Raw genomic sequence first — 14,091 nt, 5'->3', positions numbered from 1 at the left:
TCCTATGGCCCCTTTATTTCTTGTTCAGACATAAAGGATTTGTTTTAACTTAGTTTCCTCTGACGTATTCCAGCAGAGGGCAGAGTTTCCTTCTTCCACAGCAGAGACAGAAAGATCTACCTTCACCCAACCCAGGATCCTCTGCACTACTTCTAGCCCTATTTGCTATATATGTAGTCCTTGAAAAGTATTGTTTACTTTTGGATGGCTTTTAGTAGTCTTGCACTTTACCCTTTTAGACTAATAATTTGCAAAGAACTATGTTTTTTCTTTGCTGTGTTTCTGGCATGAAAACAAACCATCATATGGGGCAACTTCTACAACAGATGATTTCTTGTCCTTCCTCAGGAATGACTCCACTGAAGTCTGGTTTGGTTTTTTTTTTTTAATTATACTATAGGATATAGGCCTCAATTGTGCAAGGTATTTAGGCACATGCTTAGAATCTCAGAACTGGAAGGGACCTCGAGAGGTCATCTAGTCCAGTCCCCTGCACTCAAGGCAGGATTAAGTATTATCCATTCTAGACCATCCCTGACAGGTGCTTAATTGAGGCCCATGACAACCAAAGATTTACAGGAATGTTGAATGTAATATGCATCTTTAAAAAGATATTTACAATCAAAACTCCATAATAAATGCAGCTCAACTGTGGCTCAATCCTGTGAGGTGCTGAGTACTGAAGTCATTAGCAATTTTGGTTGCCTCATCTCCCAAAAAAACACTCAGTACATTTCAGGATTAGGTCCTTAGATTGCAGCCTCTTTTGATAATAAATTGTGTTGCATATATTTGTGCAGCACTAAGGAAAACTGCTGTTGCTCACTAAAGTTTACACACAAAATAATGCTTTTCACTTTCTTCTGTGTCTAGACTGGAGTTATTCTCTCTTAAATGGTTCAGTGAGGGCAGTTTTGGATTTTGGTCCATTTCAGAGTCCTATCTAATTTACAATGATAGAAATGTAGCACTTCTCAGCTGAATAACCTTGAACAAGTCAAATTCTTCATCTCAAACAAAAATTAAAAACAAACAAACAAACCCCAAAACACAACCTCCCTCCCCATACACACACACAGAGTGCAGTTCAGAAACCATCACAAATGGCACAAGTTCTCTGAATTTATTGCATATTTGAAGGTAGGTGCAGCAGAATGGATTTCTGACAAACCTTTGCTTCAAGGAATAACCATCAGAAAAATTTACCTGCTGAAACCAATGGCTGAACTTTCCTAGAATAGAATGCATCAGTCTCAGTGGAATGTCAGCCCCCGCAACAGTAGTGGTTGCTGCTACAGCAATTATAAATATTACTGAAGTCTACATTTTAAAGTACTTCACATAGCACTGTAATTAAATTGTTACCTAACATTGCAAACCAAAGAGGAAAGGAAATATTGCTCCTCAACAGAAATATTCTTTTTGGGTTTAGGAACAAACTTGTTATCTTCAGCTATTTTCAAAGTCGTCTGCTTTCCTGCTTTTGATGACTTATACAGCCGGAAATTTCTATTCTTTGTATAAACTCCTGCACGGAGAGAGAGAGGTTTCATAATGTATTTACAGTTGGCTAGGTTCTCTCATATGTATTGTTTATACACTATATTTGGGTGTCTGAGAAAAAAGCATTTAAAGGAGTAAACACAAACTTATATTTATCCCAGTTCATTTCTCACAGTAGGAGTTATATAGCAGGGTAAGAATGAATCAAACAGCCATATATTTATCCATAATATTCAACTATAAGGACAATCACTCAAAACTGCTGTACAGACATTTTAAGTAAATACTAATTATTTGGTACTATTTCAAAATCTCTGCAAATCATTCTCCAGTCTAATTGTTCTTTTTCCTAGCATGAAAAATCATGTAACTATTTTACATTGTAAACATGGTTTGGCAATTTATCAGTTTCCTATTCTCTGTGTGTCAGTGTGACTATATCATAGTTGCACTTCAACAACAAGAGTGGTAGTCAGAAAAATGCAGTTCACATCGCAATCTCAAAACAAATATGGGTTGGCAAGTATGAGCAATTCTGCTCGAGACTTTGCGTGTATGTGTGGGGGGATGGGGAATTGTTTAATTCTGAAGCTGAATTTAGTTCTCATGAAAGTTTAAGGACTATGAGCATTGGCATGACTGATATATTGCATCCCAATTTTGTCTTGCAATATCCTGCTCCAATTTGTTCTTGGTCTCCGTCTACCAATCATTTTGTAATTTAGGGTGGTAAGCCCACCATGTTCTAGCTCACTGTGAACTAAAACCAAAAACGGAAGTAACAAACCCACATATTATCAGCTTAGTGTGCCGCATAACTGCACCCTCCCACCTTATTTTTTATTCACTAGTCTCTGCAGGAGTTACTGTTATTAGTTACAGTCACAGTTCTTCTGTTGCAGAGCACTTTGTTACTCTCTTTTTAGGGAACCAACATAACAGTGCAAGCTAAGTCTTGGAAGTTAGGTACCTGCTATTCAAGGAAGAACACTGCTGAGAGTAGTTACAAAATAACTTTTCTGTGGCAAATACAAAAATAGATGTGTCCAGAACACTGTATTACTGTGTCACTGTACTCAGCTGAGCCACCTACTAATATGTAAAAATACCCCAAGATTGTTACCAATAAGCCAGTCTTCCAAAGCTTCATAGTGAAAGATAACATAGTAAAGCAATTCAGAAGCCAAAACGAAAACTGTGGTAAAAGAAGTCATTGTAGACCTGTCTGTGCTTTCCAATTATTTTGGATTTGTATTTTTTAAGAGAAAAAATTCTGCTCAGTATACAGGAATTACACACAGATCTTCACTTTTTTGGGGGTAGGGCAATTAACAAGCTACATGTATGCAACTGACTGTGAATATATTTGAACAAGGCATTTCTTGTTGATCATTATTTGATTTTATTCACATGAATTTTCTAGATCATTCAAAATGCAGCACCTTGTTTGCTTCCTAAAATTACCTGGATTATGGATTCTGCAGTTTCTATTCAATAGGTTCAAATGGATTAGGCCTTAACTTTAAATTATCTCTAGAAGATGTTCGGAATCATACATTCCTTATACTTATACACACCATTAAAAAGGAGTACCCATCCCTTGCTTTAGGTAGTCTGTGACAAATCTTAAATACACAACTATCAAACAGACTGCCTCTCTAGTCCCCATCTTTGTGATCAAGCCACTTGCCATTTAACTGAACCAATGACCCCGTGCAACTATTGTCCCCCTTATCATCAAGGGGTGATAGATCCTAAAGATAAACTGAAGTCTCCAAGGGACAGAGTTTTTATTTACTGTGGAACAACATTATGGAACCTCAAGTAATATTAAAAGTTCCACAAGCATGTCAATATTTAAGGCCAAATTTAAAATACAACTTTTAAGATAATTTGTTTGATTTTTATTGAATTGCATCCTGCATTTTGTTGTATGTTCAGTACTTAATTATATTACTGTACATTAAGCAAAACACTGTGCAAACAGTGCTGGGACCAAAGCATAAATCATCTCTGGTTACTTAACCTTTGTTGCATTCCAGTACACAACCTTAACAGGAATAAAATACACATAATATGGAGCTGAATTCTTACTTAATTTGTGCATGCAAATGCCTCCTTCCCGCAGGCTGCATTTTCTGTGCATGCATCTAATGGCAGAATTTGGCTCAGAATTCTGTCAGTAACTAATTTTTATATTTACCCAGATCGACGACAAGTTGCTTGCCTCCCTCCTTATCATTCACAACGAGAAAGGAAAGATCAGGATTTTCGTTCTGTTGCCGTGCTCCATTTTCCAGCGTTTTGTGCATATTAGATTGCCATTTCCCAGGAGGCTCCTTCACTGCACTGAGGTTTACAACAGTACCATCTATTTCAGCTGTTGCTTTGGAAGACTGGGAAACAACACTGTCCGCCCCTTCTTCTAGAATCAGAGCATCAGCTTTATTTTCAGTTAAAACAAGAGCAGGTTGCAAAACTGTTTTCACAAAATTACCTTAAAATAATAAGAAAAGAAATGGATGAGGGTCTGTTTAGTCACAAGTTAAAAATGCATTTAATATGTTTTGTGCAAAGACTTTCAAATAAAAAACCAGGATAGAGTTTCTCTCTCTTCTAAGTCTGGTGCACAACCAATGCTTTAAACTGCTAAATGGGAGGCCCAAGTTTTGGCATGAACTTTAGTTGAAACTGAAGTTTGTGCTGCTGTTTAAGACACCTCACCATGTTAAAACAGGTATGTAAGAACTGTCCATATTTTGGTTGTATCATTCTCTCACACCCTTCACCATCTTAATGGCTGTGAGCTCCTCAGGGAAGGAGCCATGTGTTTCTATATATTTGTACAGAACCAAACAAGTGGGCCCTGGTCCTAGAAACAAAATAATAATAAAAACTGAAATGTTGTGAATGGCAAATGTGTAGTAATGTCACTACAGCTTCTCTAACCAAAGTTTCACATTGAGGAAAAAATCTTGGATACCTGTTCAAAGTCCTAGTAAACCAGCCTTGTGCAGGGTTTCAAAGGAGGACCATACTCTTCTCTACCAACCTGACAGCAGGGCACAGGACACCCATGCTATTGCCCAAAGACTGTTACTACTGGTGATAAGAGTCACGGTCTGGTACTTCATCCATGATCAGAGCACACAGGGTGCTGGTTTTGGTAACGAATGACTTTGCCAATGATCAGCATGAGCCAGAATTTTGGATTTGACATTGACTATGGACTTGGATCTCCCATTAGATTGCCAGATTCCCAGTGAGCAAAAGAGATGCTCCATTCTCTTAGCCAATTGGAGAATCATTCTGTGAACACTTATACACACCACTTACAGTAATGTGAATGGTTCTACTCACATGCATAAGTGCAGGACTGGACAACAGGTCAGTACTGTGGCATATGAGGGAGCATCAGCCACTACAGCTTGCACAACAGGTTTTTTATTCGCATGAATGAGTGCAAGTCCACTGAAATCAATGGAGCTGAACTTGCTTAAACCGGCTGTGAATTTAATCCCTTTGTTTTAAAGCCTTCTTAGAGGTTGGTAGAAGAGTAACACACTTAATATTTTAGGATATTACTTATTCTGCAGAATGTTTGACAGAAAAATTCTAATAAAATACTCAGTTTTATTAGGATAAGACTGCAGTTTCATTTTCTAGTTTGTCCCAGAGTTGTGATGATTTATAATGGAAACATCATAGATTAAATAATCTCTTATTCATTAACTGGTATTCCACAATAAAGACTTGATTTAAAAAAACAGAAAGAGAAAATTGCTTATAGCTTTAATATCATTGGACAGTTTATTTAAACTGTTGACCTTCCTCTCTCTTCATATACAAAAAATCCTGATTGATATTTAGATGCTTGGATATCACTGTATCAAGCAAACTGAATTTATAGACATTTTCTATGTAAAAATCAGTAGATAATTAGGCCCAACATTTAAAAATTGAATTACTCAAACTATAAAGCTGCTAATCTTCAAGAGACAATCAACCATTTTTGACATGTAGATGATTAAGAGATTAACTAAATCTGAGTTTCATATTTAATGTGTGTTAAAGAGTAACATTGTTTACTAAACTGACACTTTGTATCGCAAGCAAATTTAGTTTCCTATTACTGCTAGGAAGGCAAAACAACAATAAACAAACCATTTACTGCTTACTCTGCCTACTGTCCCTATAAATCTATTATAACCATGACTGATTTTAAACACAAACATTTAATGTCCAGCCGCGTTAATAATTTAGTTCACAATGGTGATAGGAAAAGCCTAACCAATGGGCTGGAAGTAATAGCTCAAGTGCTCTTATTGAAAGGGAACAGCTGATGTAATAAACTGAAAGAGTATGAGTTTATTCTACACTTAACTATCTAGATCACAAGGCTAAAATTAGTTTTAAATACAATACTTTTGATCCACACATTCTTTAATAACTTTATAAGAAAGAGGTTACAGAATCCAACTTTTAGACTGATGAAGAGTTTAATGATCACATTTAATCATTTTGTTTTTGTGGCTGCAGTAGAAGAGTCATGGGGGGGAGGTGGGGGAGAACAGGGAAAAGAAATGGTTTTATTTGTTTCTATTAGTCTTAATGAAAATAATGAGCAATATACTGCTTATGCTATATGCCGGGCGAGGCTAGTAGCACTGCTTAACATTAAGGTTGCCCAACACTTCCCATTGTAGGAATCTGTTTGCAGTTGCTTATAACTTTGCCAGCCTTTTATCTGTTTGGTTTGAAATTTTCCATATGAGGTGTCTCCCTCAAGCTGGTTTCTTGGTTTTTCTTTTTTCTTTCTTTCTTTTTTGGGGCGGGGGAAAGAGGTTTCAGCCAAAATGATTTAACTGCTTATGAAACTGAGGTTAGAGGAAAATACGTTGTTTTGCAATATTAAAAATAATTCTGTTGTCCTTTTCTTTGAGAAGCTGTAGCAACCCCATGTTTGGACCAGGGACTTGAAATTTGGCAGGGTGTGACCTTTGGGCCGGGGTGGTATGTACCTTTTGCTGTTACTGTGAAAATTTGGCCAAGTTATCAACCTCTGAAAAAAATCTCAGTTCACACATGCTCAGTACACACTTCTTACAGTTTTATTGCTAAATTTGCCAAAGATTCTGCCTTCACTGAGCATGCTCCATCCCCTCACAGCTCCCAGTGCTGACCAGACTGTATGTACTATCCTAACAGAGTGACAGCACATGCTCCAGCCCAGGGCTGCAGGAGCAAAGTCGGACTTTCTCTGTAACTGTTGCTCTAGGCTGGGGTGGGGCCAGGCACTTGACCCTGAGAGCAAGGAGCCTGTCTCTCTTGTGCTCTCAAATCACTCCCAGGCAGCTTTTCTTACTCTTACTAAATGAAGGATTTTATTGTAATCCCACTGGTGTCAATAGCAAAACTCCCAGTGAGTTCAATGGGAGCAAGATAAGGACCAACAGGGGCATTTAGGGCCAGATTCTTGGTTCCAGTCTGGCTTCTTTGTATCGTTCCAGGGCACTTACCAGCCAGAAAGCTGCCCTGAAGGACAGCTGAATGTTCCCCTTGCATAGCAAACTCTCTGTCTAGCCCAGAGCTAGGTATGGAGGGACTACACTACTTCCTCCAAGCCCCACAAGAGTAAGTAGCATGAGAGTATGGGGCTGGAATCCACTGTGCTTTGGCAATCCTGGGTTGGCAAAATGGTCCATGAAGGGATGTTGTAGCCTAGAAGACATTCCAACTTATGTCAAGAACCAAAGAGCTTCCCACTGTTCCCTAGATCAGGCTAATGCAAAGGCAGCTTTAAGCTATGCCTTTTCCCTTTCACTAAGGTCTTGGGCTAGCATAGCTCAGCTGGACTCAAGAATCTGGCCAATAAAGTTTAACTTCAGCCAATTAAAAAAAAAAAAAAAAAACAACCTTAATCTACAAAATAAGTAAGCAACTGTAAAATTATCATCAAGCCTTTTACCAGCTTTTGTGATGTCTTTGTTCTGTAAATACAGTATAGACACACACACAGAGAGTAGCTGTTTCCTTGAAGTAGAAGGCTGATGAGAAATTGCACTACTAATCACAGAAAACAAAAGAAAATACATGAGTAGGAAATCAGTTGAAGCACAATAAAACACAAATATGTAACTGGAAATACATATTTGTTTCCACCTATGGTCCCCATTACCATAATATCTGAGTGCTTGATTGTACTAGTAAGATATTAAAATTCCACACATTTCCTTTTTATGTACTAGAAATAAGAAAATATGCTTACCAACATTAATATTATCCTTAAATGCTGTCTTGTGAAGCAGAAATATTAAGTGATGGCTAAATTTTTCATCAGTGCTGGAATCTAAGTTCAAGACATCTTCAGCTGAACATTTAACTCCATAAAGTTTTTCCAGCCTTTTACTAAAAAGCTGAAAAATAAAAAAAAGTAGGCTATTTTTTGTTTTTTTAATAACTAAAAGGTACCCATAGATTGTGACAGGAGGGCAGATTTTATGTCTTCATTCATTTCAAAGATATTTTTGGTTTTGAACATACTGTTTTTTTAGACTATGAAGTTTCATGATTTATTAAAGTCTCACCAAAATACAAACACATATTTTACCTTATAAATTGAATATGTGTATGATTATGGTACCAGTAGCAGACTGTTGCAAATTTCCAGTTTCTCACCCAAAAGCCTAATATACCACCTCATCTATACATTTTTCTGTTACACTGCTTCCCAAGTACAGTTTACAGCTCCAGTGACAACCAGCGTTGAAGCCTCTACAGTCCACACCTACGACAACTTAGGGATAGTCTACGCTGGCAACGCTAAAGCGCTGCAGCGTCAGCACTTTAACGTGCCTTGTGTGGTCGTGGCGCAGCGCTGGGAAAGAGCTCTCCCAGCACTCTCAAAAACCCACCTCCCCGAGGGGCGTAGCTATCGGCGCTGGGAGCGCGGCTCCCAGAGCTGGGGCCCTGTTTACACTGGCGCTTTACAGTGCTGCAACTTGCTGCGCTCAGGGGGGTGTTTTTTCACACCCCTGAGCGAGAAAGTTACAGCTCTGTTAATTGCCAGCGTAGTCAAGCCCTTAGTCACATTATATCTAGGGCCAGAGTTATGACCTTAGATCCAACGAGTCCAAAAGCTTCAGATCTTGGTATCTCAGATCCCTCCTTTTGGATCCAACAATCTTCTTTGATTTTGAGGATCCCTTAGATATCACAACTGACTCTCATGCTCCCAAAAGAGGTGGATCCCCTAAGGACTGCTCCAAGAGAAAAGCCCTCATTCAGTCTGTGGCTTCTTTCCTTCGCAGCGAGAGGCATGCACAAGGCTCTTAGGATGAATGTTCTTAAACCTTCGTACTTATCTGAGACAGGATATTTTACTAGAGAAGGAGATGTATTTCTGAAAGCTCGTTTTATTCTCTTTGTCCACCACATTGGAGATATGGTGGGCCAGGACATTAAGCCCAACCAAATCCATATGAAAACAACATTTGTGCTAATTAGTAAAACCAGTAACTAACAAGGAGTGACTCTATTTAAGAATCAGAAAAGGCCTAAGCTTAATAAAAACCACATTGGGGAAAAAAGGGACTTGAAACAACCGGGAAAAGAAGAACTGAGGGAAAAATAGAGGGTGAAGTCTTTTGTTAGAGCTCAGGGGCATGCCTATATGCTCCCTAACAATTTTACTGCTTTCTTTGGTTCTGTGGCTCTTGTATCGGGGCACATAATCCACCAGTAAGACTCTACAGAGGCAATATAATGAAAGATAAATTACAAAATGTCCCAGGCCTCTGGTGAACATGCTGTCATACCAACCACTATTTGTCTCTTGTTCCTCTAAAGCAGGAAAACCAGAAAAACTTTGCTTTAACTAGCAATATCTAAACACGCTTTTTTAATTTTCTCTAAAAACGTGTAATCAATTTTCATTTTTTTTTGTGATAACTTCAGCTATAGAATAACTATAAGGAAAATTTGTTCACTTTATTCTCTTTGATCCACATTAAGGCCAATAATAAGACAGACCGACCTACAATATGTTATATTCTAATTATTGTTCGTTTTACCTCAATTAACTTTGCAATCATCTGCTTGCCATCAGCTCCAGGATTCACTGGTTTATAGAACTCCAAATCAAAATACAGTTTGCAAACAGCTTTTTCAGGAATAACTTCATAGCAATGCATGAGACTTGTTTTTTGTTCTTTGCTAAACAGAAAGTAGTCAAGAATCATCACCCATGTTTATGAACAATAATTTTAAAAAATAAAGATTTTTATTCCTCTTTAGTGAAACACTTGTTGAAATGTTTTAAAGACTAGCTCTACTATGTTCTGAACAACTTAAAGTATGAATTTTGTGACTAACTAAAGAAACACCATAAATATACATGTGGCCTAAAATTTAGATTTTGTAAAAAAATAAATTCTTACAAACACCTAAGACAAACAAATATGTTTTCACGAATAAAAATAACTAATGGAAACAGTCATTTTAAACAATAAATCCACTAGTGCTGAGAACCTTAAAGTAAAACTACACACAAAAGTGGAACCAACTTCTTTGAATTTTGACATCCAAACTGAGAGAAGTGCAAAATATAAAGAGCTTAAATACAAAAATTGGATTTTTAGAATTCTGTCACTTAATAATCAGATGCACTATGGCGAAAACATTTTAGAATTTTTTTTAAGTTGACTGTAGACCTTTACTAGACATTTCAGTATCAGAACTCGACCATGTGATATGTTTCTGTTAAATGACTGTTAAGAATTATATATAAAATGGTTCATGAAGATGTAATTATTTTATCTGCTGATGCACCAGAATGATGATGATTGTTCACTATGGATACCAATTCTCTTCAGTGGTCAAGCACTGTAGCACATTTGAGGGGATCAATGTCAGGGAGCCAGTTATGGTACCCTGCTTTCTGAGAGCTGGTCTATACCAGCCCCAGCCCTGACGAAGTTTAAAGCAGCTAAGAGGTACTTTTTTCAAAATACTCACTTGTAATAAAACCAAAGCTCTGTATATGTTGTCACAAGATAATACCTTTGTCCATCTTCTGCGTTCGTTTCCAAAGCAAATACATGAACATCCTTTTTAAATTAAAAGAAAGAGTTAACTGTTCCTTTTTCACATCACTAATCAAAATCTTTTGCTTGAAATTAATTTCTCAGATCAAAGGTTAGTAATTATTTTCTAATTAGTAACAACCTATCAAAGGATGGTTTAGGTTTTTTAAAAAAAAGCCTAAGTACCTTTTATTGCTAATTAAGAGCCAGCTTCTTATTTAAATTACACCAGCGTAACTCTTAGCAGCTCACTGAAGTCAATAAAGCTACTATGGATTTGCATTGATGTAACTGAGATCTGAATCAAACCCTCAAGTGGTATTTGCCTAGTAAAATCTTATTTTGATCAGCAGCATGGTAACATCAATGGGAAGAGAAACAGTGTACAGAGAAGGGGATTCCCACTGAAGAGAGAAGCAACATATGGCCTAAATCAAGCAAAATGATGTCCAAACCATCCTTTTAATTATATACTATATGTAAAACCAGAGGTGACCCTACAGAGAAAAATGCTCCCAAACTGGAACATAATTAGGAAACAGCTTTGGCAGTCATAACTTCTTTAATGAAATTCATGACATTTGAAGAGTTGGTAACACCTGTCTCAAAATATTTTACTTTGCACGGTGTCATATGCACTGTTCCCCTGTATAGTGAGTCAGATCCTGATCCTGCAGTGAACTCTGCACAGGCAGACCCCTGCACCAAGCTCCATTTAAGTCAGTGGGGCTTCTCAGAGAATCAGTCTGCATGGAAGTAACCAAAGGATAGGGTCATTAGTCAGTTCTCCCTGCTGTCTGTGTGGGTTTGATATGCGGTAAGAGTGGAGAGGAAAAATGTCTTAAAATAAGAAAATATGATTGTAAAGGCAACAAAAACTGGGGGATTGAGGAAGAGATGTAATGCCAGAAACTACTTGTGGCAAACTTGCCATGCCAATTGTGACATTGCAGAAGCTGTGCCTCAGTTTCCTCTCCCCTACACATACACACTGTCCTGTGGCCTCCTCTAACCATCAGAGTGTTTTGGCCCTGCAGTCAGGTCAATTTAGTGTTCAGCTCTTTGTAGGGTCAGCAAGTCCTTTACCAAAGAACAACAACAAAATGTATTGAAAGCAAACCTTCAGCCCGGCTGGGCTCAGCAGAGGTACAACTGTGCTGAGGACTGCTGCTCCTTCTCCGCCGTTCGCTCAATCCCCCAGTCCTAGGCTGGAACACTTCTCCCTAACTAATGGTTTCTGGCAGGCTCCAGCTCACCAGGAACCCCATCTCAGCCAGGCTTTCAGCTTGCCTCTGGAGAACCCTGTCTGGTCCTCCCCTACCCCATCCACCTTCTTTTCAGCTGCTTCCCAGGGAGAGGGCACTTCCCACCTGGTCTCTCCTGGCACTTTATGGATATAAACCCTGCTCTCCTCCAACTGGACTTTATTTTTAGGCTGTGTCTACACTGCCACTTTCAGCGCTAAAACTTTTGTTGTTCAGGGGTGTGAAAAAACACCCCCCTGAGCGACAAAAGTTTTAAGCACTGAAAAGCGCCAGTATAGACAGCGCTTTAAAGCTACCACCGCTCGTTCGGGGTGGGGTTGTTTTTTTTTAATTGCTGGGAGAGCTCTTTTTTGGCTATAAAGCGTGTCCACACTGCCCATGTCACAGCGCTGCCGCGGCCGTGCTGTAACTGGGTAGTGTAGACATACCCTTAGTTAGTCCTGAACCATGCCCCCGGTGCACCCCATCACATTGCCTCCCCCTCAAGACTACATCCTGCCTGGTGCCAGAAGGACTGCCAACTGGCTATCAAATGAGCTCTTCTCGATGACCTGTGCCTGCTGAGAGGCGGGGTGGCAGAGTGAGGGCAGCCTTCCTCAACTGCTTCAGTTACTGAGCATGCTCAGTATAAGCCAAGCATCAAATCTCAGCAGGGGAGGGAGGGACATGACCTTGCACGCCCCCCCCACGTGTAGTCTCTGCTTATCATCTTCCAGGAGCTCTATCTGGAATTCCCACTCCCTTTTCGCCTTCTCTAGATTTGCCTTTTCCTCTTCCACGGTCTGCTCTGCTGCCATCAGCTTTTCCTGAAGCCTTGCTGTATCAGTCACCACTTCCTCCATTTCTGTTCCCTTCAATATACCTGTTGCCAGGGCCTCTGGCCTTTTCAGCTGACTTCTCACCCTACCCCCAGTCAGCTGGTTGGCATCTGAACTTCCTCAGTCTGCTGCCACGCCGCTATCTTCAAAACCCCTTTGGTTCTACCAGGGGGTTGGTTTGTGTCCCCAGAGTACATTGTTCCGGCACAACTTTAGGCCCTTTATTTGTGTAATTCCTTGCCACCAGACATGTAGCTAGCTCCGGCCTGAACTCTTGGCTCTGTTGCTTTTGTGCTCCAATTCTGCCTTGGTCCAGACCAAGTCCTGCTCTAACTTTGCCGCCTTCATTATAATTCAATGCTGGGAGGCATTTACTTCTGCCAAGTCCTGTTTATCTTCCTGTAATTGTTTCTCTAGACTATGAGGATGTCTCAGAATTTCCTCTCTAGTTCTCTCAGCAGTCTCCAGGCAATCATCAGTGTGCTCAGAAGAGCTGAGCACCCCTGATCATTGGTCTGGGTAAGTGTCTCCTTAACTGGCTTGGGTTTTGCCACATCAAGGCCAGGAAACCTGGTCAGTGTCTGGTCAGTTCCTCATCACTCCGACTCTCACTTGGCCACCCTGACCCTGTACCTCCAATTCCACTACCATCACTGGGTATATTCGGGTCTCTCTGTGTATACAAGATATGTATCTGCCAGTCCATCTTACCAGATATAAGTCCACTTCTGCAATAAAAGTCTGCCTGCAGCCTGAGACAACCAGACCTTTCGTCACTTGTTTCTGCAGCTTGACAGACACCACATATGGTAGGGTTCAACCCTGCCTTGAAGAGCCTCCCAAACCACAAACCAGGTTATAATGCCCCACTCCAACATGGGACACTCTTTTCTCACATGCCCTGGTCAGCCACATCTGAAACATATGACCAGGTTTCCACAGCTACCTCCTGGAGTGCTTCCACTGGGCTAGGGAAGTGACTGTGGAGTTGATACCTCATTTTGGCCCTGAAACTTAGAACCACCCAGGACTCTTCCTCCCCATGTTTCCCCCCCAACTCTTTGGAGTCTGGGGTTTTACCTCTTCCAGCCTTCCTCAGGATGATGATCTTTGCTTTGGCCCACTACTCAGCTTGCTTGGTATCATTCACCTTTGTTCTTTCCACTGCAGTACCAGTGTAAACTGGCCAAAACTGCCAGACCTAACTTTGGGCCCCTGCTTGCAGAATCTGCAGCAATTATTCTAAGACAATGTGATTCATAATTCTCTCTACAGAACTAGCTTCTGGACAGTCAGTGCCATGCCAGGTCTTGGAGCTGCTGAGCAATCACCCTAGGCCATGCTTCTTGAGGAAATGGTTCCATTCTAATGCAGTGACGATAGGCTTCAGGTATCATTCAGCTTCTCCACAGGATATGATTT

General features: G+C 39.9%; 1 protein-coding gene across 6 annotated transcripts in view; it reads right to left on the bottom strand.

Annotated features, from left to right (window-relative positions):
• The window catches only part of PRIMPOL (primase and DNA directed polymerase), a 46,219-nt gene that overhangs the window by 19,270 nt on the left and 12,858 nt on the right, over nucleotides 1–14,091 (bottom strand). For 4 of the 6 annotated variants that reach the window (XR_013345958.1, XM_077815536.1, XM_077815532.1 and 1 more), the window contains exons 4-8: nucleotides 10,519–10,610; nucleotides 9,576–9,717; nucleotides 7,772–7,919; nucleotides 3,707–4,000; nucleotides 1,366–1,528 (exon numbers count right to left, since the gene is read on the bottom strand). Coding sequence is in view for 5 of the 6 variants with exons in the window: in XM_077815536.1 (XP_077671662.1) it covers nucleotides 1,366–1,528; nucleotides 3,707–4,000; nucleotides 7,772–7,919; nucleotides 9,576–9,717; nucleotides 10,519–10,610 (839 nt within the window). In the remaining variant the exon portion in view is untranslated. Of the gene's footprint in view, nucleotides 1–1,365; nucleotides 1,529–3,706; nucleotides 4,001–7,771; nucleotides 7,920–9,575; nucleotides 9,718–10,518; nucleotides 10,611–14,091 lie in introns of those variants that run through there. The other 2 variants (XM_077815535.1, XM_077815534.1) reach the window with 2 other exon arrangements.

This window comes from Eretmochelys imbricata, chromosome 4 (genome assembly GCF_965152235.1).
Source record: "Eretmochelys imbricata isolate rEreImb1 chromosome 4, rEreImb1.hap1, whole genome shotgun sequence".
NCBI classification, from domain to species: Eukaryota; Metazoa; Chordata; order Testudines; family Cheloniidae; genus Eretmochelys; species Eretmochelys imbricata.
This window is presented reverse-complemented; position numbering and strand designations above follow the sequence as displayed.